This window comes from Tursiops truncatus, chromosome 20 (assembly GCF_011762595.2).
Source record: "Tursiops truncatus isolate mTurTru1 chromosome 20, mTurTru1.mat.Y, whole genome shotgun sequence".
NCBI classification, from domain to species: domain Eukaryota; kingdom Metazoa; phylum Chordata; class Mammalia; order Artiodactyla; family Delphinidae; genus Tursiops; species Tursiops truncatus.
The window spans coordinates 29,809,951-29,837,846 of NC_047053.1; the positions used below are offsets into that span (position 1 = coordinate 29,809,951).

Genomic DNA, 27,896 nt, shown 5'->3' on the forward strand with positions numbered 1-27,896 from the left:
CCATCTCCCTCCTTCCCACCCTTCCCTAATCCACCCCTCTAGGCGGTCCACAAAAGCACCCAAGCTGATCTCCCTGTGCTATGCGGCTGCTCCCACTAGCTAGCTATTTTAGTTTTGGTAGTGTACTATATGCCATAGCCACTCTCTCGCTTTGTCACAGCTTTACCTTTCCCCCTCCCCATATCCTCAAGTCCATTCTCTAGTAGGTCTGTATCTTATTCCTGTCTGCCCTAGGTTCTTCATGACAGTTTTTTTTCTTATTAAATTCCATATATATGTGTTAGCATACGGTATTTGTCTTTCTCTTCTGACTTATTTCACTCTGTATGACAGGACTCTAGGTCCACCCACCTCATTATAAATAGCTCAATTCGTTTCTTTTTTGGCTGAGTAATATTCCATTGTATATATGGGCCACATCTTCTTTATCCATTCATCCGATGATGGACACTTAGGTTGTTTCATCCCTGGCTATTGTAAATAGAGCTACAATGAACATTGTGGTACATGACTCTTTCTGAATTATGGTTTTCTCAGGGTATATGCCAGTAGTGGGATTGCTGGTCATATGGTAGTTCTATTTGTAGTTTTTTAAGGAACCTCCATACTGTTCTCCATAGTGGCTGTACAATTCACATTCCCACCAAAATGCAAGAGTGTTCCCTTTTCTCCACACCCTCTACCGCATTTATTGTTTCTAGATTTTTTGATGATGGCCATTCTGACTGTGTGAGATGATATTCTCATTGTAGTGTTGATTTACAGTTCTCTAATGATTAATGATGTTGAGCATTCTTTCATGTGTTTGTTGGCAGTCTGTATATCTTTTTGGAGAAATGTCTATTTAGGTCTTCTGCCCATTTTTGGATTGGTTTTTTGTTTTTTTGTATTGAGTTGCATGAGCTGCTTGTAAATTTGGAGATTAATCCTTTGTCAGTTGCTTCATTGCAAATATTTTCTCCCATTCTGAGGATTGTCTTTTGGTCTTGTTTATGGTTTCCTTTGCTGTGTAAAAGCTTGGAGTTTCATTAGTCCCACTGTTTATTTTTGTTTTATTTCCATTTCTCTAGGAGGTGGGTCAAAAAGGATCTTGCTGTGATTTATGTCATAGAGTGTTCTGCCTTATGTTTCCTCTAAGAGTTTGATAGTGTCTGGCCTTACATTTAGGTCTTTAATCCATTTTGAGCTATTTTGTGTATGTGTTAGGGAGTGATCTAATCTCATACTTTTTACATGTACCTGTCCAGATTTCCCAGCACCACTTATTGAAGAGGCTGTCCTTTCTCCACTGTACATTCCTGCTCCTTTATCAAAGATAAGGTGACCATATGTGTGTGGGTTTATCTCTGGGCTTTCTATCCTGTTCCATTGATCTATATTTCTGTTTTGTGCCAGTACCATACTGTCTTGATTACTGTAGCTTGTAGTATAGTCTGAAGTCAGGGAGCCTGATTCCTCCAGCTCCGTTTTTCGTTCTCAAGATTGCTTTGGCTATTCAGGGTCTTTTGTGTTTCCATACAAATTGTGAAATTTTTTGTTCTAGTTCTGTGAAAAATGCCAGTGGTAGTTGGATAGGGATTGCATTGAATCTGTAGATTGCTTTGGACGTAGAGTCATTTACACAATGTTGATTCTCCAACAAGAACTTGGTATATCTCCATCTATTTATATCATCTTTAATTTCTTTCATCAGCGTCTTATAATTTTCTGCATACAGGTCTTTTGTCTCCTTAGGTAGGTTTATTCCTAGATATTTTATTCTTTTTGTGCAATGGTAAATGGGAGGTTTCTTAATTTCACTTTCAGATTTTCATCATTAGTGTATAGGAATGCAAGAGATTTCTGTGCATTAATTTTGTATCCTGCTACTTTACCAAATTCATTGATTAGCTCTAGTAGTTTTCTGGTAGCATCTTTCGGATTCTCTATGTATAGTATCATGTCATCTGCAACAGTGACAGCTTTACTTCTTCTTTTCCGATTTGGATTCCTTTTATTTCCTTTTCTTCTCTGATTGCTGTGGCTAAAACTTCCAAACTAGGTTGAATAAGAGTGGTAAGAATGAGCAACCTTGTCTTGTTCCTGATCTTAGTGGAAATGCTTTCAGTTTTTCACCATTGAGGACGATGTTTGGCCGTGGGTGTCATATATTGCCTTTGTTATGTTGAGGAAAGTTCCCTCTCTGCCTACTTTCTGCAGGGTTTTTATCATAAATGGGTGTTGAATTTTGTTGAAGCTTTCTCTGCATCTATTGAGATGATCATATGGTTTTTCTCCTTCAATTTGTTAATATGGTGTATCACGTTGATTGATTTGCATATATTGAAGAGTCCTTGCATTCCTGGAATAAACCCCACTTGATCATGGTGTATGATCCTTTTAATGTGCTGTTGGATTCTGTTTGCTAGTATTTTGTTGAGGATTTTTGCATCTATGTTCATCAGTGATATTGGCCTGTAGTTTTCTTTCTTTGTGACATCCTGGTCTGGTTTGGTATCAGGGTGATGGTGGCCTCATAGAATGAGTTTGGGAGTGTTCCTCCCTCTGCTATATTTTGGAAGAGTTTGAGAAGGATAGGTATTAGCTCTTCTCTAAATGTTTGATAGAATTCGCCTGTGAATCCATCTGTTCCTGGGCTTTTGTTTGTTGAAAGTTTTTTTTTTTTTTTTTTTTTTTTTGCGGTACGCAAGCCTCACTGTTGTGGCTTCTCCCATTGCGGAGCACAGGCTCTGGATGTGCAGGCTCAGCGGCCATGGCTCGTGGCCTAGCTGCTCCGCGGCATGTGGGGTCTTCCCAGACTGGGGCACGAACCCGTGTCCCCTGCATTGACAGGTGGACTCTCACCACTGCGCCACCAGGGAAGCCCTGCTGGAAGATTTTTAATCACAGTTTCAATTTCAGTGCTTGTGATTGGTCTGTTCATATTTTCTATTTCTTCCTGATTCAGTCTTGGCAGGTTGTGCATTTCTAAGAATTTGTCCATTTCTTCCATGTTGTCCATTTTATTGGCATAGAGTTGCTTGTAGTAATCTCTCATGATCTTTTGTATTTCGCCAGTGTCAGTTGTTACTTCTCCTTTTTCATTTCTGAATCTATTGATTTGAGTCTTCTTCCTTTTTTTCTTGATGAGAGTAGCTAATGGTTATCATTTTGTTTATCTTCTCAAAGAACCAGCTTTTAGTTTTATTGATCTTTGCTATCCTTTCCTTCATTTCTTTTTCATTTATTTCTGATCTGATCTTTATGATTTCTTTCCTTCTGCTAACTTTGGGGTTTTTGTGTTCTTCTTTCTCTAATTGCTTTAGGTGTAAGGTTAGGTTGTTTATTTGAGATGTTCTTGTTTCTTAAGGTAGGATTGTATTGCTGTAAACTTCCCTCTTAGAACTGCTTTTGCTGCATCCCATAGATTTTGCGTCGTCGTGTCTCCATTGTCATTTGTTTCTAGGTATTTTAAAATTTCCTCCTTGATTTCTTCAGTGATCTCTTGGCTATTAAGTAGTATTGCTTAGCCTCCATGTGTGTGTATTCTTTACAGATTTTTCCTGTAATTGATATCTAGTCTCATAGCATTGTGGTCAGAAAAGATACTTGATACGATTTCAATTTTCTTAAATTTACCAAGACTTGATTTGTGACCCAAGATATGATCTATCCTGGAGAATGTTCCATGAGCACTTGAGAAGAATATGTATTCTGTTGTTTTTGGATGGAATGTCCTATAAATATCAATTAAGTCCATCTTGTTTAATGTATCATTTAAAGTTGTGTTCCTTATTTAGTTTCATTTTGGATGATCTGTCCATGTGGAAAGTGGGTGTTAAAGTCCCTACTATGAATGTGTTACTGTCGATTTCCCCTTTTATGGTTGTTAGTACTTGCCTTATGTATTGAGGTGCTCCTATGTTGGGTGCATAAATATTTACAATTGTTATATCTTCTTCTTGGATCAATCCCTTGATCATTATATAGTGTCCTTCTCTGTGTCTTGTAATGGTCTTTATTTTAAAGTCTATTTTGTCTGATATGAGAATTGCTACTCCAGCTTTCTTTGGTTTCCATTTGCATGGAATATCTTTTTCCACCCCCTCACTTTCAGTCTGTATGTGTCTCTAGGTCTGAAGTGGGTCTCTTGTAGACAGCATATATTGGGTCTTGTTTTTGTATCCATTCAGCCAGTCTGTGTCTTTTGGTGGGAGCATTTAATCCATTTACATTTAAGGTAATTATCGATATGTATGTTCCTATTCCCATTTTATTAATTGTTTGGGTTTGTTATTATAGGTCTTTTCCTTCTCTTGTGTTTCTTGCCTAGAGAAGATCCTTTAGCATTTTGTAAAGCTGGTTTGGTGGTGCTGAACTCTCTTAGCTTTTGCTCGTCTGTAAAGGTTTTAATCTCTCCATCAAATCTGAATGAGATCCTTGCTGTTTAGAGTAATCTGTTTGTAGGTTTCTCCTTCATCACTTTAAATATGTCCTGCCACTCCCTTCTGGCTTGTAGGGTTTCTGCTGAAAGATCAGCTGTTAACCTTATGGGGATTCCCTGTGTGTTATTTGTTGTCTTTCCCTTGCTGCTTTTAATATGTTTTCTTTGTATTTAATTTTTGACAGTTTGATTAATATGTGTCTTGCTGTGTTTCTCCTTGGATTTATCCTGTATGGGACTCTCTGCACTTCCTGGACTTGATTAACTATTTCCTTTCCCATATTAGGGAAGTTTTCAACTATAATCTCTTCAAATATTTCTCAGTCCCTTTCTTTTTCTCTTCTTCTTCTGGAACCCCTATAATTCAAATGTTGGTGCATTTAATGTTGTCCCAGAGGTCTCTGAGACTGTCCTCAGTTCTTTTCATTCTTTTTTCTTTATTCTGCTCTGCAGTAGTTATTTCCACTATTTTATCTTCCAGGTCACTTATCCGTTCTTCTGCCTCAGTTATTCTGCTGTTCATCCCATCTAGAATATTTTTATTTCATTTATTGTGTTGTTCATCGTTGCTTGTTTCATCTTTAGTTCTTCTAGGTCCTTGTTAAACGTTTCTTGTTTTTTCTCCTTTCTATTTCCAAGATTTGGATCATCTTTACTATCATTATTCTGAATTCTTTTTCAGGTAGACTGCCTATTTCCTCTCATTTGTTAGGTCTTGTGGGTTTTTATCTTGCTCCTTCATCTGAGGTGTGTTTTTCTGTCTTCTCAATTTGCTTATCTTACTGTGTTTGGGGTCTCCTTTTTGCAGGTTGCAGGTTCATAGTTCCCGTTGTTTTTGGTGTCTGTCCCAGTGTCTATAGTTGGTTCAGTGGGGTGTGTAGGCTTCCTGGTGGAGGGGACTAGTGCCTGTGGTCTCGTGGATGAGGCTGGATTGTGGCTTTCTGGTGAGCAGTTCCACATCTGGTGGTGTGTTTTGGGGTGTCTGTGGACTTATTATGATTTTAGGCAGCCTGTCTGCTAATGGCTGGTGTTGTGTTCCTGTCTTGCTAGTTGTTTGGCATAGGGTGTCCAGCAATATAACTTGCTGGTCGTTGAGTGAAGCTGGGTGCTGGTGTTGAGATGGAGATCTCTGGGAGATTTTTGCCATTTGATTATGTGGAACTGGGAAGTCTCTTGTGGACCAGTGCCCTGAAGTTGGCTCTCCCACCTCAGAGACACAGCACTGACTCCTGGCTGCAGCACCAAGAGCCTTTCATCCACAGGGCTCAGAATAAAAGGGAGAAAAAGTAGAAAGAAAGAAAGAGAGAGGGGGAGAGAGAGAGAGAGAGAGAGAGAGAGAGAGAGAGAGAGAGAGAGAGAGAGAGAGAGAGAGGATAAAATAAAATAAAAGAGTTATTAAAATAAAAAATAATTATTAAGAAAAAAAATTTTTTTAAGGAAAAAAAACGGACAGGTAGAACCCTAGGTCAAATGGTGAAAGCAAAGCTATACAGACAAAATCTCACACAGAAGCATACACATACACACTCACAAAAAGAGGAAAAGTGGAAAAAATAATAAATCTTGCTCTCAAAGTCCACCTCCTCAATTTTGGGATCATTCGTTGTCTATTCAGGTATTCCACAGATGCAGGGTACATCAAGTTGATTGTGGAGATTTAATCTGCTGCTTCTGAGGCTGCTGGGAGAGATTTCCCTTTCTCTTCTTTGTACGCACTGCTCGTGGGGTTCAGCTTTGGATTTGGCCCTGCCTCTGCGTGTAGGTCGCCAGAGGACGTCTGTTCTTCGCTCAGACAGGACGGGGTTAAAGGAGCTGCTGCTTCGGGGGCTCTGGCTCACTCAGGCCGGGGGGAGGGAGGGTGCGGATGCGGGGCGAGCCTGCGGCGGCAGAGGCCAGTGTGACGTTGCACCAGCCTGAGGCACGCCGTGTGTTCTCCCGGGGGGAGTTGTCCCTGGATCCCGGGACCCTGGCAGTGGCGGGCTGCACAGGCTCCCCGGAAGGGAGGTGTGGATAGTGACCTGTGCTCGCACACAGGCTTCTTGGTGGCGGCAGCAGCAGCCTTAGCGTCTCATGCCCGTCTCTAGGGTCCGCGATGTTAGCCGCGGCTCGCGCCCCAGGGCCTTTTTTTAGGGCAGTGAAACTGTTCTGAATGACACTGTAATGGTGAATACATGACAATATGCATTTGTCAAAATCCATTGAACTGTATAATACAAAGTGTGAACCCCAATATGAAGATGGGCTTTAATTAATAATAATAGTATATTAACATTGGTTCATCAACTGTAGCAAATGTACCACACGAATACGAGATATAATAATAGAGGAAACTGGGAGTAGAGTAGAGAGGAGGTATAAGGGAACTCTATGTGCTCGATTTTTGTAAACCTAAAAACTGCTCTAAGAAATAAAATCTACTAATTAATAAAAAATAAATAAGGGGAAGGGAGAAGACCACTGGCTGCTGTGAGGAAAGTAGATTGGAGGCAGAGGAAATGTGGGCAAACCATTAGAAAGCTGTTCCAGAAGTCCAGACAAGAGAAGATGGTAGCTCGGACTAGAGTGGTTATAGAGAAAAGGAGAGGGACTTACCCTGGTAGCGCAGTGGTTAAGAATACGCCTGCCCATGCAGGGGACATGGGTTTGATCCCTGGTCCAGGAAGATCCCATGTACCACGGAGCTACTAAGCCCATGTGCCACAACTACTGAGCCTGAGTTCTAGAGCCTGTGAGCCACAACTACTGAAGCCCACGTGCCTAGAGCCTGTGATCTGCGACAAGAGAAGCCACTTGCAATGAGAAGCCTGCATACTGCAACGAAGACCCACTGCAGCCAAAAAATAAATAAATAAATTTTTAAAAAAAGAAAAGGAAAAAGGAGAGAAATGGATAGAAGATGGTATTGACAAGACTTGGTATTGGATTGGATATGGGTTTGGGGACCAAGGACCACTGAGATTTCTGGCTTGCCCTACTTGATGATTGAATGATGTCCCTTGATGATTAGATGAGGATCTAGGACAACTTTATCAACACTGTTACTACTTGCTAAGAAACCACTGAACACCAGATTCTCAGTATGCATGTAAATATGACGCTCATACGAAAGACATTTCATTGCCTGCTTTTCAGCTCTGACTGTGATGATTCTCCACCAGACCTTGTTTAAAAGAGGGGGTCATCGCATGAGTTTCAACCATTAACTGAAGTAGACAAGGTTATTTGGCTTTTCTGGGCCTCAGTATTTACACCAGTAACACAAGAAAGCTGAACCAGATGGCCTCTGAAGGGTAGTACAGATTTGGAGTGGGGGATGCCCGTGGTTTCTGGTAGACAGAGGTCTTCCAAACACTGAGTACTCTTGCATGACTGTCTCTCCTCAACCCCTGGGCTTTCACAGTGAATGCTAATATAGCCTATGGTTGGTCATTGTTCTGCTCCTGGCAGAGCTACAGTTCCTGGATTCCTGCTTCCGTATTCCAGGACCGTGACTAGGGTCTCTGCATGAACCACCATAACCTCAAGTAATTATGGACCAACATCAAATACTTCTCTCTAAGTCAGTTTTGGGACACAATACCAGATGGTCCCAGAGAAACTTTAGTCCTCTGTGTGTTTTTATTTCAAAATCAAGCCTGTCTTCAGACAGCAGAACAAATGTGCCGAAATCCTATTCCCAAAAACCAAAATACACAAACTCCAAGGAACCACCAGCCCTTTAGTCAATCTGCCTTCTAGAGAATGCTCTTACTATTCAGTATCCTGGGTTTACCTCCTTTCCAGCCACACCACTAACACAGCATAGCACTGTAGCCAATTGAGCCATGCCAACTTTGTTGCCAACCACAATCAACAAGGTAGGGAGCTGCCCCTCGATCTGAATTTTCTCCACATAAACTCCTATCTATGGGATCCTACAGGGGAACTCAGGGTCATATGCTTTAGTTGTGGCCGTGATGCCTTTGCATACCATGGCTTGTCTAAAACACTTTATTGAGGGAATTCCCTGGCGGTCCAGTGGTTAGGACTCCGTGCTTCCACTGCAGGAGGCACAGATTCGATCTCCGTGGTTGGGGAACTGAGATCCCGCAAGCCATGCAGCACGGCCAAACAAACAAAAAATAAAATAAAATAAAGTACTCATTGAGAACTGCCTAAAGTAAACACGATGACATAAGTCTGGCATAAAAACCAGCACTATGTTGAAAGCTTTGGCACTTAGGCTCAGACTAAGGACTGTCTCAGAGAATCCAAAGGCCTCTTGCTCTTGCCACATCTTCCAGCCAGCCCTAAGAAGCACACCTCATGGAAACTATCACCGATTTATCCCTACCTAAGGCTATGATACCTTCCAGCAAGGAACATGGCAGAGTTTCCCTACACCTCACTCTGGCCATGATTTGAGTGATGAAACTCTGCCTTATGTTATGTTCAAGACCACTCCTGCTCTCTGCCCTGCTTCCTTCTCAGAGTCGCTGAATCAGATAAGTGCCTTCTAACTTTCTGTCTCATGAATGAGAAAGCTCCCTATGGATGACATCCTTCCACATTTAGATTACTGCTCTGGAGTGTAAGCTTATTCCCCAGTGGTAAATATGTTAATTTCTACATACTGTCTGCTACACTATGATTTCTTCCTTCTATGGGAAGCTTATTATTAATAGTTTGAGTCCAACTGCAGTTTCCTGGCCAGCCACTGTATTAATTGTCCTTGGTCAAATGCCAGCCCTTAGTCTGATCAGCTCTGTCTGGGGAAAGGGGAGTGTCGTAGTAATAAATATGACAACCTATGCTGCTGCTCCTGAAGGCAGCCAGTTGGTCCACAGAGTTTCCAGCAACTGATCCCAACGCCTGGTTTGAACAAAGAACTGAGGTAATTAGAATACACCTGAAGCACTTTTGTGATTATGTGATGAATGTCTCTCTTCTTGACCAAACAATAAGCTGCATGGGGGCACATAGTAAGTGGTCAATAGGTATTTTTCAAATTAATGAATAAATGCATAAATAAAGCTGAAAGGCGGTAGGATTAAGAGAAGTTGGGGGCGGGGGGCTTCCCTGGTGGCGCAGTGGTTGAGAGTCTGCCTGCTGATGCAGGGGACGTGGGTTCGTGCCCTGGTCCGGAGGATCCACATGCCGCGGAGCGGCTGGGCCCGTGGGCCATGGCCACTGAGCCTGAGCGTCCGGAACCTGTGTTCCACAGCGGGAGAGGCCACGACAGTGAGAGGTACACGTACAGCAAAAAAAAAAAAAAAAAAAAAAGAGAAGTTGGGGAAGTCAGGAGGAAACTTGAATGAGTCAAAGCTTTGACTAAGTCAAGTTATGAGTAACCTAAGTTATGAGTAAGCAGAGCCTATTATGCAGAAAAGACACAGAGTAGATGGTAAGAAAGCCAGAAGGTAGTGAGTGGAGAGTGTGGCGACACACAGGGAGTAGCTGAGTCACTTAAAAGTAAAGATTCACAAAATCTGTGGCTGAGGTCTTGGAACTGCCTGGAATCCATAGCCACTCTCCTATCTGTTCTTCTTTACCCTGATTGCTCATCCTTCCCTGGTTTCCATAACTATGTATCTTTATAATAAACCATTCAGTAAAGGTAACTTGAGTGAATTGCCATTTGTTGGGGGGTCTCAGCTTTGGGCAGCCTGAGGATAGTACATGAGCTCCAAGGAATCCAATTATTTGAAGCACATTTATCCCTTTTCTGTGGCCAGCCCCATATGGAAGTGTCCTGACATGCTTGAATTCAGAGTGGAGCTGAGGCTCAGTCTACAACTCCTGCCATCCATATCTATTTTTTTTACTCCACATTTTAAGAAAACTCTCTTATCATTCTTGAGCTAGGTAGCCCGATTTGCTTGGCCACATCTGCATTTTAAAATGGAAGATTAGAAGGAAAAAAATAAGTATTATTTTGGAATAATATTTATGAGTTATGAAGATCATTTTCATCATATCATCAATAATTACTGCTTGATTATTATGAGTCATCAGGTGGTTAATTAGACAGCCATGCCATCAATTATCCCCATGGTCCTGAGCCATTTTTGGTGCCTGTATATATTGGTTTCTATTGCTGCTAGAACAAATTACCACACCTTTAGTGGCTTAAGCAACAGAAATTTATTATCTTACAGCTCTGAAGTTTTGAAGTTCAACATGGGCCCCACTGGACTAAAATCAAGATATCATCAGGGCTTCATTCCTTTCTGGAGGCTCTAGGGAAAAATCTGCTTCCTAGGCTTTTCCAGCTTCTACAGGATGCCTGCATTCCTTGGCTCATGGTACCCTTCTTCCATTTTCAAAGCCCAGTAATGGTGAGTCAAGTCCTCTTTCCATCATCTCTCTCTGACCCTCAGAGTCACATCTCCCTCTGATTGACCTCACCTGGAAAAGGTTTGCTGCTTTTAAGGACTCATGTGATTATCTTGGGCCCACCTAGATAGTCCAGAATAATCTTCCCTTCTCAAGGTGTTAACCTTAATCACATCTTGCAAAATCCATTTGCCAAGTAAGGTAACATATTCAACATACTTGCAGGTTACAGGGATTAGGACATGGACATTTTTGAGGAGCAATTATTCTGCAGTTACACACTGTAGTTACAAATTCTTTTATGTTTTTATTATCTCCATTTTATAGTTGGGGAAACTGAGACTCAGAGTGGTTAAATAATTTGTGCAAAGTCACATAGCTGTTAAGTGGTAAAGCTGAAATTCAAACTAGATAGTCAGACACTAAAACCATGCACTTTCACTATGTCACTTGGCCTCCCAAATTTTCTGTGGAACTTAGCTCATCTATATAAAAATCGATACACCACCAGACAAAAGATTCCTTCAGGGGCTTAAGATCGACATTTTTGGACTCTTTAAAGATGTACTTGGCATTGCATATCTGAAAGGAAAACATATTTCTAGGGCAATACTCTCTATTTCTCCACTGAGGTGTAAAAACCAGAAAAACTACTAGGACACATTAAATATTTTCCTTAGAAAGACACTGTGGATAATCCTGCCATTTTATTAACCAGGAACGCTGTGGTCCTGAGGACTGCCCATGGGGATTTACTCATCAGATTCATGATTCAATCGAGTTTCTTTCCATCAATGGACACTCAGATAAACCTGCCTCCAAAGTCAGTGAAGACAGCACTGAAATACTTTTCCAGAGAACTTTGTCAAGTCTCACCCCCACTCCTAATCATACAGTGACTTATCACCAGTAAGAGTACAGACCAGGCTCACTACAGATGCATTCTCACCGGGGTGAAAGGACTATAATGGCTGCTGAGGCTAAGAGAGCGCGTTGCTTCTGTATTGAGAGTCCTTCTCTGCTGGATCTGGGTACTGTATGTTCTCCCTTCAACTCTGCCTCTTCCACATTTCCTGTGACCCTCTCTGACGCCAGCTGTTTGACTGATCAACAGCTCTCCTCCCTGCAAATTGTTTGCATGTACTTTGGTCATCCTATCTTGCTCTGCCCTCTGATATTTATTTACTCACTCTTGATTTCTGTCGATTAATTGGCCTGTTTCTTATTGCTGCTCAAACCTTTGCATTTCTTTCTTTTTTTTTTTTTTTTTTTTTGCGGTACGCGGGCCTCACCACTGTTGTTGCCTCTCCCGTTGCGGAGCACAGGCTCCGGACGCGCAGGCTCAGTGGCCATGGCTCACGGGCCCAGCCGCTCCGTGGCATGTGGGATCTTTCCGGACCGGGGCACGAACCCACGTCCCCTGCATCGGCAGGCGGACTCTCAACCACTGCGCCACCAGGGAAGCCCACCCTTGCATTTCTTGTTGCTGCCTTGTTCTCTCATACCCTCAGCCTGCTGCCACATTCAACCTGAACACTATTTCTCTCTAGAATTCTATATAGGTAGACTGAGCATAGAGTACTTTGGAGCCAACTTCCCTTAGGCCCTTCCACAGTCAACAGCCATTCATTGAGATCAGCCAATGTCTTAGGACAGTGACTTTTTCTTGATTCCTATCATTTTCTTACTATTTGTGTTTTTTAATGCATAATGTGATTTTGGTGCTTAATTTTTATCCTTGAATTGCATTCTTCTGCACCTCAGAATGTGCTTCTTTGCAGAGCTTGTTGTGTATTCTTCTCTTGGTAGATGCTCATAGAGAGGGATTCATTTGTGTGCTTCACAGCAAATGCATTTTATTTTTCAGATCAGCTGAACTTCTTAACACTATTCAGTAACTGGGAAGGTGGATAATAACTGTTCTCATAACAAATCTTCCAATAATAATAACAAGCATTTAGTAAGTAGTTCACATAAGTCTCACATAATATTCCTTAATCTTCCCAACAACTCTCCAAGACTAGATCACTGTTTTACAAATAATGAAACTGGGGCTTAAAAAGGTCATGTAACATGTCCAAAGTCTCCTCACTAGCAGGTGATAGACAGATTCAGGAATTCCATCCCATTTTACCAGTTTCCAAAATGCAGATTTCCACTACCCATTATTGCTGCTGTTGGTTCAGATCCTAGTTTGCAACATTTTAGGAAAGAGAATATCAAATAGCCAGGTAAGCAGCAAAAACTACCATAGAAACAAAGGGAATTTTGATTACCCTCTCCTGATAGGATAAAATGGAACAAAGGTGGCCAAGTAGGGTAGCATCCTAGAGGGACCAGGATACGGTGCCTGGTCCCCTCACTGTCCTAGAGTGGTGCCAAGGTATGGAGCCAATATGGGTAGGAAAACAAGGGGAGGCAATGAATAAGTAGAAGCAAAGGGGACAGAAAGGACTATAGCCTAGAGGAATTCCCAGCATGGAAACAGACATTAGTGGACTTTGTTATAAGACTCCCCACGTCAACTTGCATGGATTGCCAAGTACAATAACACAGTCTGAAAGGGACCAAACTAGAACAGGGACAGAATAAGAGACAGTATATGGTGGCTCCAGCAGCAAAAAATGATTTTGAGTTCTGAGACAATAGGCTTGTTTGGTTCCTTCTATCAAGGATCTCCTGCACCCCCCTATTAGGGTAATGGTGACTGAAGGAGAGGAGTATGGTTGACCTGGGAGGGGTCAGGAGGTTGTTGGCTAATGTGTGGAATTTCTCACCCAAGGCAGTGAGAGATGCCCAAATCATAGAAGCCAGCAGAGCTGAGAAATGTTCAAGGAACCAAAATCCTAGAAGCTAGAAGGAGAGTTTTGGAGGTAGGAAGTGAGTGAGGAATGTCACCCACACAAAGAGCCAGAAAGGGAGGCTGGGTAGAACAGTGGAAAGAGTACAGCATTTTTGTCTAAAACAGCTCAGCCCTTTTCACAGTTCTTTCCCAATCTGCTAGGACTGTAAAGGCTCTATGGCCAGCCTGCGGCTGCTCACTCCCATGCTCCATTTTCTACCAAATCCACTTTCTCTGTCCTGATGGTCCTCCATTTCTATCCTGTCTTCCTGTGCCTACCCTCTGCTGCTCTGCCTGTTTCTTTGGCTAGGTCAGATAATTCACTAAGATAAGATAATCTAAGATAATCTTCTTGGTCCTCTATTCCAGCTTCAACCCTTGACAGTGTCCAGATTTGCTATGGCCCCATGCTCTGCAGCCTGCAGGCTGTCTTATCCAGCCAACCTGGTTAACTCATCCCAGAACACCCCCTGAATCCTTCTCAAAGCTAGTGTTGTTCCTTCCATTCCACCTGGGAAACCTGTAGAGTGTTGGCTGTGTGTCATACCACTGACCATGTCCTGCTAAATATTATGATGTTCACTTGGAGGTTGGGGGGAATGTTTCCATTACAGCAGAGGAATCTATAGGCTTTTTAGGTTAATAGGAATTGCTAGGTTTTCCAGAATGACAAATAAGAATACCAGAAAACCCCATTTACTGAGCCCACTAACCTTGAGTGTCCTTTATAATGACATTTTTCAAGACAAGGCAAGGAAATTTTTCTTTCTGTCGTTCACTTTATTCACATATACCATATATAGGAAAATACATGAATCTTAAGTGTACAGCTGGATGAATTTTTGCAAAATGGACACACTAGTTTAATCAGTACACAGATTAAGAAACAAAACATTATCAGCATCCAGTCCTCTCATATCCCCACCTGATTACCACTCCCCATATGGTAACCACTTTTCTGACTTCTAACAGCATCGATCAGTTTCTTCTGTTTTAGAAGTTCACATAAATGGAATATATATCATGTATTCTTTTGTTTGTGGCTTTTTTGGGTCAACATTGTATCTGTAAGAGTCATCCACATTGTTGGGCATAGCAGTAGTCTGTTCTTTTTCATTGTTATATAGAATATTATATGAATATATATTGAATGAACTCTTTATTCATTCTACTGCTGTTGGACATTTGGATTGTTTCCAGTTTTTAGCTATTATGAATAATCCTGCTATGAGCATTCTTGTACATATCTTTTGGTGAACATATGTATGCATTTCTGTTGGGTATATATCTAGGAGTAGAATTGTTTGGTAAAAGTATACACACGTGTTCGATTTTAGCAGATACTGCGAAACAGTTTTCCAAAGTTGTTGTAACCAAGGATATTTTTTTTATCCTTCCTAAATCTCTTGGATCCAGCAGGAAAGGGGTGCAGCGGCAAGCAGAAATTTGGCTGGCAGTGCCAGCAAGTGCGAGTTAAAAGCAACTCTTCCCTCTCCTCTGCCATTGTTTTTGTCAGGTAGTTTTCTTTCCAAGGCAAAGGGCTTGGAAAATAGATGCCACCCAGCTGCAGTTGGCAGGTGGAATTCCACAATACAGGGCTTAGTATGAAAGAATGTCAGCTAAGTCAATATAGGATACCAAGCCAGAGGAGTTAGAACAACTGAAAACTGGGCAAGAGGTCAAAGTCCATGTGGCCTAGAGGAGAAAGTGGAGTCCCGCGAAGAAAGAAATGGGATTGACACAAAGAAAGAGGGAGATGCCGACATCAAACTGGCATGTAGGGCCAAGAATCCAGGATGAGGAGAGAAAGAACAAGCAGGTGAAAGGTGAACGGGAATGGGTGTGTGGTTCATGACCAGCTTTTATACACCAGCCTAGAATGGTCAACCAAGTTAAAAGAAATGGGGAAAAAAAAAATCAAAACAAAATAATCTCATCCTACTGAAAACCAAAGCTGAGTAAGCCTTGTTTGGAAACGTCTTTTGAGGATAATTGCAAACTTCTGGGAACTTGAATGGAGAATGTGGGGGTGGAACAAATATAGAGTTTTCTGTCAGAGATGTAATGTTTGTGTAACACACATCTCTCCAGACCACTCTAGTTTGACACTACAATTGGATAATATGGACAGGAGCAGCCTCCACAAGAAGGTCATTGGAACCACAGGTCCCTTCTGAATCTCTCAAGGATATGGGGGGAGACAAATCTCACATGCATTTCTGAGTGGCTATTCACTGACTCATATCATTAACCACAGCCGGTGTGCAGCCACTTCTCTGCTGAAGTAGAGAGAGATGCCTTCCTCCCACCTGTTCCATAATTAAGCCACAAAAAAGGGTGACTTTGGGCCCTGTTTCCTTGGGTGTCTTTAACGGTACAGGATGTTCATTTCACTTGAACAAGAAACTGAGATGACAATGTGAGTGATTTCACATTGCGCCATACTCAAAACTCACCTCTTCTTACTGACCTCCCCCAGCCCACCCATGTCATTCCTAATACTAATTGTGTGACCTCAAACAAATTACTCAACCTCTCTAATATTTAACTTTCTCATGGGTAATATGGCAAGAAAAATATCTACCTTTCAGAGTTACTGTGAGGATTAAATGAGATAATATGTAAGGGGTCACCCGTGGTGTTCCCCTGCCTCCACGAGAGGAGTGACTAGTCTGGCTGGTTAGATTCCAAGACACTGACCAGGCCATTTCCCCCAGCAGATAGGGTCATGCATGATGTGTTGGATCATACGCAAGAGAAGGATCGCTCCGGGTTTTTCTCCCTTTGTCCCCATGGGACCGAGTGACAATCCAACCCAGGCATGCGCTCAGGCTTAGAGAGAGGGAACAGCTAGGTTGTAGTTACACTGTGAAGGTGTGGCCTGGTTCAGCCAGTGTCCATTTTGATTAGGCAGCATCCTAGCTGTCCTAGTGGTTAGATATTTCTAATTTGGCCCCTGAAAAAGGGCCCTGTAAGCCTCCAGTTCTAGGTATGTGACCTCAGACCACCTTATCAGAAAGTGTAAGCCTAGCTAAAATTCAGGTGTTATTTTTCTTCTGCCACTGTCTCCTGTGTGTAGTTCTCTCTCCAGACCTGGAAGGTGGGGGATGGTTGTGGTCTAAGATGGGATTCTGGTATTCTTTTTTTTCTTTAATTTTTACTAGGGTATAATTTATTTACAATGTTGTGTTAGTTTCAGGTGTACAGCAAAGTGAATCTGTTATACGAAAACATATATCCACTCTCTTTTAGATTCTTTTCGAATTCTGGTATTCTTAAGCCTCTTGATCTAATATTAATTAATGGGACTCCAAACCAACCATAACTTTTAACATTATTAATATTAGTACTGTTTTGGTTATTTATTACTGCTTAGTAAACCACTCAAAAATGTAATGGCTTAAAACAACAATCTTGGGTTTTTGTTTGTTTGTTTTTGGCCACACGGCTTGTGGGATCTTAGTTCGCTGACCAGGGATTGAACCCAGGCTCTCGGTAGTAAGAGCACACAGAGTCCTACCCACTGGACCACCAGGGAATTCCCAACCACAGTCTTGTTGGGAATCAAGATCACGCAAGCTGTGTGGTGCAGCCAAAACAAACAAACAACAACAGTCTTTTGTTGTTGTTGTTATTAATTTCTCATGATTGTGTGGGTTGACTGGTTGGTGCTCTGCTGGTCTCATCTGGGTCTCTAACATGGTTGTAGTCAGATGGCAGCTGGGGCTGGAATCTCCAGGATGGCTTCACTTCCAGGTCTGACACCTTGTCAGGGATGTCCAGAAGGCCAGACCCAACTGGGATGGATGTTGGCAAGGCAAGAACTCACTTTCTCACCGTGAAGACCCCGGGCTTCTCCCTCTCCACATGGACTTATCAAATGGTGCTTGGGGCTCCTGCAAGCAGAGCAGTAGAAGCTACCAGACATTCTTAAAGCATAGGCTTGGAACAGACACAGTGTCACTTCTGCCATTTCTATTCCTTAAAGTAAGTCACACATCCAGCCCTGATTCAAGGGGAGGGGCTACATAAGGATATGAATGCCATCAAGTGTAGTTGACTGGGGGTCACTGATGTAATTGACTTCCATAAGAAGTATTAGTATCCGTTTCATTTGCAGTCTCTAGATTCAGTAAATGTACACCAGGATTTACCTCTCTTCTGACTCAGGATAAGTTTTGTCCTGCATATGGTACGATCTCCATAAAGAGTTTCCTGAGAGTTGGGGGTCTCGGTGTATAGGACTGGTCATATAACCCCTACATATCCAGCCACTATCTTTTGTATGTGGTTTAATTTAAATCATTCAAAGAAAGCCTCTGTTGACCCACCCTCTCAAATTTGACCTCGAAGGGCTGTGTAGAGGATTAAGTAAAATCACCTGTGTAAATCGCCTGGCACTCTGTGTCAGTAAGAACTCAATAATGGTAATTATTATTTTATTATTACCAGGGTCCCTAAGGTATTGGGCTGGCCTTGGTAAAAACGTAATGAGATGACTTTGGGACGTCCCAGTTTCCCAGGGCACGTGAGTGATTAATACCCAAGAAAGCGGGTGGAATTGTTAACCTGAGATAATGGGGACAGAACAGGTTATCAGCTGCCCACATGCAAGATGAAAAGAGAATCAGCAAGTGCAGTGACAGGAAGTATCAGAAAAACAACAACAACAACAACAAGAAAAAATAGAAATAGTCTGAGATCAGGTGAATTGGAGAAAAGAATCTAGAGGATAGATATCAGAACAAAAGGAAGAACCATTTATTTCTTAGTCAGCAATAGGCCCCTAACAGGTGATAAGGGTAAGCTAATAGAGAGATTACCTGGGAGGGGAATGAGATGAGGAGCTGCCAGTTTCCAGCTTGCAAGGAAGACAGAGCCAGGTACGGACTAGACTGAGAGACAAGTGGGACCCACATTCCCTTTGGAGCAGTATCAACCTTCCAACACAACCAACTATGGATGATCCAGACAGTGGAGGACAAAGGAAAAAACAGCCCTTGGAAGGTAATAAATCAACTCTGTCCAGAGTGAGGAACCTGAGCCAATCAAAACAGCTTTGGTCTCATCATGATTACAGGGTTAGCATTTAGTCAGTTTATAACTCACTATCTAGAAACTTCCTTTTCCCACATCTATTACTCAAGCTTTCCTCTTAGTTCTCTGAGAAAAACAAAACAAAAACTAATAATCTGTTTGAGAACAAAGAGATTAAATAAGATGTAAGTAAGATCATAGAGGTAAAAAGCATTTTGTAGACTTACAAGCACTCTACAAATGGGAAGTGCTATTATTTTTAAGGGAAGCAGATTCAAGTGTTGCTCAGAGAGGGGGGTGTTAGAGCCCCATGACTGAGGTGAGCAGCTAAAGCTGAAGAGAGAGGGGAGTTGTAAAAACCACAGAGAGATGGTAGTAAAACCATTGCTAATTGTTGACCTTCTGAGCCCTCCTCCAACCTCACCACCCCCAACCCCTCACCTCTGACCCTCACCTCTGTCCCTTTTCCCAACAGCTTTGAGAGAGAAAGTGTTTGGTATTATTTACATTCAACTAAGTTTGTGAACTGAAGTTGCAAGGAAAAAGCTAATGAATATTTAACCACTCTATTAAATTAATAAACAAAAATCTAGATACAAGTAATTCAGAAAGAAGTGCTGAGAGTAAAGCATAGATAATCATCTCTCTCCTAGCTTCATTTCTACCAGAGAAAGACGACTTTCTGAACAGAAAGGGAGCAAAACTTATGGGGAAATACTTTAGTAGTAGGCTGAAAGGAGGGCAGTCATAGCAATAATTTAATTTTATCATAAACACAGCAGGAGGGTCTTTTGGTACTAAATTAGCCTGAAGCTACAAAGCTGTAGAACTGTATCAGAAAAGATATTTGACTTTGTCTATAAGGTTCAGTATAATTTTCATTTATTCTTTAATTCAGCAAGTATTTGTTGAGTATTTATACATATGGTCTGTTTGCCCTCATGGAACTTCTTTTCTGGAGGGTGAGACAGAAAATAAAATAATACATAAACAAACAAATATGTAAGTGGAATTTCAGGTAATGATAAATTCTATGAAGATAATTAAATTGGGAAAGGGGATGGAGAATAATTGTGTACTCATAGTATATTTGTTCCCTCTGAATTTAGCACGGTAAGGGTCCATAAGTGCCAACCAAATAAATGAATAAATGACTGCTTCCTCCCAAGTTCAAGCCCTCACTACCTCATGCCTAGCATATTGTCAATCGCCAATATGGGTCATTCTGCATACATTCTCCCTTTGTTTTCAGGCATGATGCACACCATTGCCTGATTTAAAATGCAACTTTTTAAAATAGATTTTATTTATTTATTTGTTTATTTATTTATTTTTGGCTGCGTTGAGTCTTCCTTGCTGTGCGCGAGCTTTCTCTAGTTGCGGCGAGCAGGGGCTACTCTTCATTGCAGTGCGCAGGCTTATTGCGGTGGCTTGTCTAGTTGTGGAGCACGGGCTCTAGGCGTGCGGGCTTCAGTAGTTGCGGCACGTGGGCTCAGTAGTTGTGGCTCACAGGCTCTAGAGCACAGGCTCAGTAGTTGTGGCACACGCGGCATGTGGGATCTTCCTGGACCAGGGATCAAACTCGTGTCCCCTGCATTAGCAGGCGGATTCTCAACCACTGTGCCAGCAGGGAAGCCCTGAGCCCCAGGTTTCTCATCTGAGGGAAGGGAATGACAACACAGTTGTATTGGTGAGGTTAGGCTAAGTTATGCTGCAGGAACAAACAATCCCAGATCTCAAGGTTTAATACACATGAACATGTATTTACCACTTATTTGATATGTCCATTGTGGGCCAGCATGGGCTTTGTTTCACCTGCACTGGTGGAGGCTCCACCCTCTAGTAAATGCCTCAGACTCCACGGCAACTAAGTCACATGATCTCACTAACAGCAGGGGAGCCTGGGAAATGTGAGTGGGCAGATAGAAGCTGTGGGGCATCCCTGGCACACCCTTTCCCATGCCCCACATTCTAGGCAGGAGGCTTAGCGTGTGGTCTGCTTGTTATGTTAAAAAATGGAGACAGTCTCTAGGTCCATCCACGTCTCTGCAAATGGCACAATTTCATTCCTTTTTATGGATGAGTAATATTCCATTGTATATACGCACCACATCTTCTTTATCCATTCCTCTCTTGATGGACATTTAGGTTGCTTCCATGTCCTGGCTATCGTAAATAGTGCTGCAATGAACATTGGGGTGCATGTATCTTTTGGAATCATGGTCTTCTCTGGGTATATGTGCAGGAGTGGGATTGCTGGGTCATATGGTAGCTCTATTTTTAGTTTTTTAAGGTACCTCCATACTGTTCTCCATAGTGGCTGTATCAATTTGCATTCTCACCAACAGTGTAAGAGGATTCACTTTTCTCCATACCTTCTCCAGCATTTATTGTTTGTAGATTTTTTGGTGATGGCCATTCTGACCAGTGGTACCTCATTATAGTTTTGATTTGCATTTCTCTAATAATTAGTGATGTTGAGTCTTTTCATGTGCCTGTTGGCCATCTGTATATCTTCTTTGGAGAAAAGTCTATTTAGGTCTTCCACCCATTTTTTGATTGAGTTGTTTGTTTTTTTGATATTGAGCTGCATGAGCTGTTTGCATATTTTGGAGATTAATCATTTGTCCTTTGCTTCATTTGCAAATATTTTCTCCCATTCTGAGGGTTGTCTTTTCATGTTGTTTATGGTTTCTTTTACTGTGCAAAAGCCTTTAAGTTTCATTAGGTCCCATTTGTTTATTTTTTTGTTTTTATTTTCATTACTCTAGGAGGTGGGTCAAAAAGGATCTTGCTGTGATTTATGTCAAAGAGTGTCCTGCCTATGTTTTCCTCTAAGAATTATATAGTGTCCAACCTTACATTTGGGTCTTTAATCCATTTTGAGTTTATTTTTGTGTATGGTGTTAGGGAGTGTTCTAATTTCATTCTTTTACATGTAGCTGTCCAGTTTTCCCAGCACCACTTATTGGAGAGCCTGTCTTTTCTCCATTGTATATTGTATATTCTTGCCCCCTTTGTCATAGATTAGGTGACCATAGGTGCATGGCTTTATCTCTGGGCTTTCTATCCTGTTCCATTGATATATATTTCTGTTTTTGTGCCAGTACCATACTGTCTTGATTATTGTAGCTTTGTAGTATAGTCTGAAGTTACAGAGCCTGATTCCTCCAACTCCATTTTTCTTTCTCAAGATTGCTTTGGGTGTTTGGGGTCTTTTGTGTTTCTATACAAGTTGTAAATTTTTTTGTTCTAATACTGTGAAAAATGACATTGGTAATTTGATAAGGATTGCACTGAATCTGTAGATTGCTTTGGGTAGTATAGTCATTTTCACAATATTCATTCTTTCAATCCAAGAACATGGCATATCTCTCCATCTATTTGTGTTATCTTTGAGTTCTTTCATCAGTATCTTATAGTTTTCTGAGTACAGGTCTTTTGCCTCCTTTGTAGGTTTATTCCTAGAGATGTACAGCAAAGGGAAGTCTACCCAACATTCTGCAAAAACCAGCTCCCCAGCAGCCTGCGCTCTCTTGGCTGTGACAGTCAGAGCCCTGGTTTGGGTGTAAGTGATAGCACCTGGTGCTGGTGCGTGGTGAGCACCCTAAAATGCATCTTTATCATGCCACTTTTCTACTCCAAAACATTCAGTGACTTCCTATTGCCTTTTTGTTATTTTAAACAAAGTTTAAAGAAAATAGTACATTTATCTATCACTGAATCTTATTTATTGATGAATATTATTTCTCTCCTAGGTCTTACTAAAGACATGTGTTATCCTTTTAATATTATTATTAACCTGAACAACTTTACAGGAAAGAAGGTAGTAAACAGTAAACTATATTTATGTCACTCCAAACCTTTGAACTATGAAATCACTAAATGTTAGCACTGAGAATGGCCTTGAAATCAGTTGAGATCAACTCCTTCATTTCATAGGTGAGGAAACTGAGAACAAGCAGATAAATTGCTCAGATATGGATACCCAGCCAAGGGAAGGCCCTGTCACAACTAGAACTCAGCTCTTCTATTTTCTCTTTCTTTCCACTACACTACATTATACGTATATTTACATATATACATTATACGTATATTTCTACATGGTTTAATCAGTATACATGCTATTTTGTGTCTCTTCTATTTATATTACTCCAGGTACACATTTCCACGTATTGACATTAAGCTAGGTTCTTGTCATTTTTGGTAGCTACATGGCATTCCATCATATCCGTATAGGCTATGGTCCTTTATAAACCATCATTTTGAGTTGCATAAGAAAGAAAACTAGCCTACACTAATACTTTGTGTTAACTGTTTTCAATAATAAAATAATATCTGCTGCTGCTTTGTAAATTAAGTTTGAAAAAATCATATCTTCTTAATCTGGTTTACTCATATTTTCTTTTCTAAAACCGGGCCTGCTCATTTTGTGTGTTTTCTAAGTGCCATTTGTATTTAAGTTTTTTAAAGTATGCAAATAGGTCAAGGTATAAATAATATGAAGTATGAAATTATTTTGCATTGAAAACTGCGAAACCCACTTACTACTGATTCAAAATATGTACATATTTATGTTCCTGATCATTCTTTGTAATTCATCTCTTTGATCATGGCTATTCTGCATTTGAATATATAAAAAGGGCTTTGAAACGTATTATTCTTTTCCGCCTTCCATCTGAAAAACAGAGGGAAAGAGTCTTAAACAAAGGTGAATACCTCCAAAGTTCATTCAATACTTCTCAAAATGTCTCAAGATTTATGTCTTTGGGAAAATTACGCCGTAATCTAATGATCATTTTGTGGTGTTTCAGTATCTTATTTTTCTTGAAATTCATTACTATAAGAAAAAGCAGATTTAAAAAATTTTTTCTCGTTCATATTTGAATTAGGTATTGAATGGACTGCTTTGCATCCAGAGAAAACTTTAAAGAGCAACACACTCATAAATTGAGCTTTTTAATCATTGTTATTTTTGTAGTTCCTTCATTTCAACGTTTGAAAATCACTAACCATGGATGCTGTGTAGAACTAGGAGTAGGTAAGAACTGAAGAGTAGAAGAAACTTCTCATGGGTAGCATTTCTTGCCCAAATTGTTAATAATAACTATCATTCATTGAGCCCTTACTCTAAATGGCATTGTGCTAAGCATTATTACTACATTATATCATCTAATTCTTATGACAGTTTGGTGTTATTACCCCCATTTTACATATTGGTAAACAGAGGTTTGGAGAAGTTAGGTAACTTGCCCAAGGTCACACAGCTATAGCAGAATCAGAATATAGAGCTTTAATACCAAAGCTTATGCTTTTCATACACCACACTGCCTCTGTTTGGCAAATCACTGAAGGAAAGGACAGTAGTTTACCTTTGGAAGGGTCTCATAGGGGAGAACTACATAAAGGGTGAGGTGGTTCCTATGAGAAGAATATAAGTCCTTTTATTAATTGAAATGTAACATCTATTCTGGACATATAATTTAGTAACTTATCCTACATTGAAAGATAAAGGTTTTGAATGAATGCAATGGGCTTATTAAAGAAAAAGAAATTACTGATTATTTACATAGTTTTCATGTTTTTTAAAAAGAAGCCTTCTAAAATCAAGCATGTCACATATTACACATACCTGTCCCAGAAAAAGACAGATGAATTTGTTTATGGTGAGCAGAGAAATGAAACTGGTATCACGATAATACATTTCCTCATCAATGATGACTCTTCAGCCTTTGGATCAATCTTCATTCTTAAGAGGTTCCTGACTTGCTTAACTTGTGCAATAGGGACTTTTTTTTTAAAAAAAAAAGATAGAAATTCAGAAGGCTGGCTTAATTTGTGCTGAAATTCTTTAAAATTTGACCAGGTAATATGATGTTTTTCAATACGGCATACATGATTTGGCTGCCCAAGATACATGTATTTTGAAAGTAGCTTTGTTGAGGGAAAGAGTATTAACAAAGGAACCTAGAAAGGTAGAAAACATGCTATGGTAGCCAGCCTTCAGGATAACCTAGAACAATCCTCATGTATTGGTATTCCCCTCGTACATTGAATCAGAGCTGATTTGTGTGACTAATAGATTACTGTGGAAGTGACAGTGTAGGATTTCTGAGGCTAGATAATAAAAGACATTGTAACTTCTGCCTTGGCGCCTTAGATCCCTTGCTCTAGGAAAAGCCACCTACCATGGATGCAAGGACCCCTGAAGACAGACCTATGTGAAAAGATTCTGAGGTCTCCTGCCAACAGCCAGCACCAACTTGCCATCCATGTGAGTGAGCCACCTTAAAAGCAGATCTGGTAGCCTCAGAAACTGTAAGAGATAATAAATAGTTGTTGCTTTAAACTGCTAAGTTTCAGAATAATATGTTACACAGAAATAGATATCTAATATAGATGTTGCTACCTGGAAGTGAGATTCAGCCATAACAAAATCCTAAGATGCATAAGTAACTTTGGAACTGGACAACAGACTTTGGGGAGAGTGTTAGTGAAAGCCTAAAGTACCTTGAAGAAACTGTTAATAGAAGTATCCCACTCTTTTATATGGCTACAGGTGAAGGCTTGCAGAAAAATGAGGTAATGTAATTGGAAACTGGAAGAAAGGCAATCCTTCTTATATAGTGGCAGAAAGTTCAGTAACACTGTTCCCTGCAGTAACCAAAAGGTAGAAAATGTGTCTAATGAATTGGGTGATCTAGCTAGGGAGATTTCCAAGCAAAGGTTTCTTGTTGCTTGTAGTAAAATGTGAGAGGAGAGAGGTAAACTAAAGGAAGAACTGTTAACAGTTTAAACAAAAAGGAGACAGAATTTGATGGTTTTGAAAATTCTCACCTTCTCTGAATGGCAAACAATGCTAAAATTAAGATGTAGCTTCTGAGCTACAAATCCAGGGCACTGCTAGTAAAACATGGTCCTAAGATGAAGCCAAGGGAGTGATTGTAAAATCTTTTGTTACAGTCTCAGAAAGATTTAAGGTTGTGCATCAGAATACTATTTGGCCAGACAAAAAGTCCTCTAAAGAGATTAAAGGTATGTGTCACACAGTCTCTCAATAAAATGATGAAGCACCTAGGAAGCTTAAGGACATTGTCCATCAGTTATCTCACCAGAAGCCCAAGGTAGAGAAGAGCTTATCTGAAAGATATTTGTAGGTGTGGCTTTCATCTAATGGAGTGGACCCCAATAACATTCATGGAAGGCTCATAACATTTAAAAAATAAATATGTATGAAGAAACATTGCCATCTTGGACCAAAAGGGATAGAGATAGTACAAAACGAAAAGAGGTCTTTGGATCCTCAAAGTTCCACTGGCAAGAAGTAGGCTGAGAAAAGTTCTCAGTGGTAAACATGGACTATCTTTCATTAAAAAAAAAAAAAAAAAAAAAAAAGGGAGAGAGGGAGGATGACTCAGGGGTCAGATCCAAAACTCCAGAACATGGAGCTGAGAGCCAGGGAGAATTATTCCCAGGATTTGAGACTTAATCAAGGAATGTTCAACATTTGTTCAGCTGGTTTTCAGAATTATAATGGACCAGTGATTCCTTTGTGCCCACCATTTTCCCTCTTTTTGAACAGTTACCCTGTTACACCTGTCTCACCATGGTGTGTTGGGTGTATGGAGGGGCACATAAGTTGTTGTTTTAGTTTCACAGGGGGAGAGGAACTGTACTCAAGGGGCTGTACTTAAGGAACTACACCCAAGGAGCCTCAGATGTACCTGGACCTGATTTAGAGGATGAGATGTTGGACTTTAAGCTAACGCTATAATGAGATGAGACTTTTGGTGACTTCGGGAGGAAATGAGTGTATTTTGCATGTGGGAGGGACATGAATCATTGGAGACCAGAGGATGGACTGTGGTAGCCAGCCTTCAAGATAGCCCTTAATTATCCTTCCCTCCTTGTATTCACACCCTTGTGTAGGCCCCTCCCACACTCTATCACAGTTGGTCTGTGTGACCAAAATGATATAGCAGAAATGATGGTAAGTTACTTCTGAGAATAGGTTATTAAAAAAACTGCACCTTCCATTCTGGTATCTCTGTCTTTCTCTATCTCTATCTCTTGGATAACTCCCTATTGGAGAAACAAGCTGCCGTGTTGTATGCAGCTCTAAGGAGAAGGCCACCTGGAAGAATACTGAAGCCTCTGGCCAATGGCCAGCTAGGAACTATGTCCTGCCAACAACCATGTGAGTGAACTTGGAAATCAAGTCTTCAGCCCTACTCTAGCCTTGAGATGACTGCAGCCCCAGCCAATATCTTGACTGCAACCTCATGAGAGAGCCTGAGCCAGAACCACCTGGCTAAGTCGCTCTTGGATTACTAAACCTCAGGAACTGTGTGAGATAATGAAATGTTTGTTGTTTTAAGATGTGAAGTTTCAAGGTAATTTATTATGCAGCAATAGATAACAAATACACCAGCCCAAGAGCCGGGACTTCACAGCAGAAGCTGAGACCACAGATGGAGGTCTGATGCACTCTTGCATATTGCCCCATCATCATCATGTGGGACTCAAGGGACATTGTTCCAGCTAATGATTAAGAACTCTCCAGACAATAGGGGCTTCCGGCCCCTTCCGAGAAGGAGGGAGACAAACAAAATGTAAAAAAGGTGTCTGTCAAAGACCAATCAGGAAGCTGAGGACAAGTTCCCTCTCTGGTCCGAGCCTAAGCCGGGACCAATCAGCAGGAAAACACAACCAAATCTATAATTTACATACGGGGAAGTGGGAACCTATAAAACTGACATATTCGCGCCCAAAAGGGGTTCCTTCTTCGACCTCCTGCGTGAGGACCAAGGAACCCCGGTGCACCGGCCTTCAATAAACCTCTTGCGTTTTGAATCGGCTTCCGACTCTTGTTGTTTCCTGGGCGAGTCGAAACTCCTAGGAGACCGCGAAGGTCTAACATTTGGGGGCTCGTCCGGGATTCCACTCGCCCCGGACCACAAGAACATCGGGAGTTGGAGGTAGCAGGTAAGCTCGAGCTTGATTGTCTGTTTGTCCCTTGTTCTTTGTGGGCCATTATCGGAGGAAAGCCGTAAGAATCGGCTTATTATGGAATCTGTATCGGACTTCTGGCTAGGCAGACGTGCTAATAGCCGGCGTCCATGAGCCCTAGGGGACGCCCTGGTGGCTCATCTGGAAGGAGAGGCAAACTCTGTCTCCCCTTCACTCGGTTTCGGCAGTTCCCTTGGTGATAACTGCCATCTGAAGAGGTTTCGGTTTTGAAGCGAGCTCGCGGTGGCCCATGCGTATATGTGTTTCGTG

The 27,896-nt window shown here is 41.2% G+C and overlaps 1 protein-coding gene across 7 annotated transcripts in view; it reads left to right on the plus strand.

Annotated features, from left to right (window-relative positions):
• The window catches only part of LOC109551740 (uncharacterized), a 128,147-nt gene extending 100,677 nt beyond the window's left edge, over positions 1–27,470 (plus strand). Inside the window, exons 3-6 of one of the 7 annotated variants that reach the window (XM_073797580.1) lie at positions 22,074–22,185; positions 24,778–24,891; positions 25,581–25,652; positions 26,269–27,470. In XM_073797580.1, coding sequence (XP_073653681.1) covers positions 22,074–22,185; positions 24,778–24,891; positions 25,581–25,652; positions 26,269–26,391 — 421 coding nt within the window. In that variant the 3' untranslated portion in view covers positions 26,392–27,470. Of the gene's footprint in view, positions 1–22,073; positions 24,911–25,580; positions 25,653–26,268 lie in introns of those variants that run through there. The other 6 variants (XM_073797581.1, XM_073797582.1, XM_073797583.1 and 3 more) reach the window with 6 other exon arrangements.
• Positions 27,471–27,896: the final 426 nt, after the last annotated feature.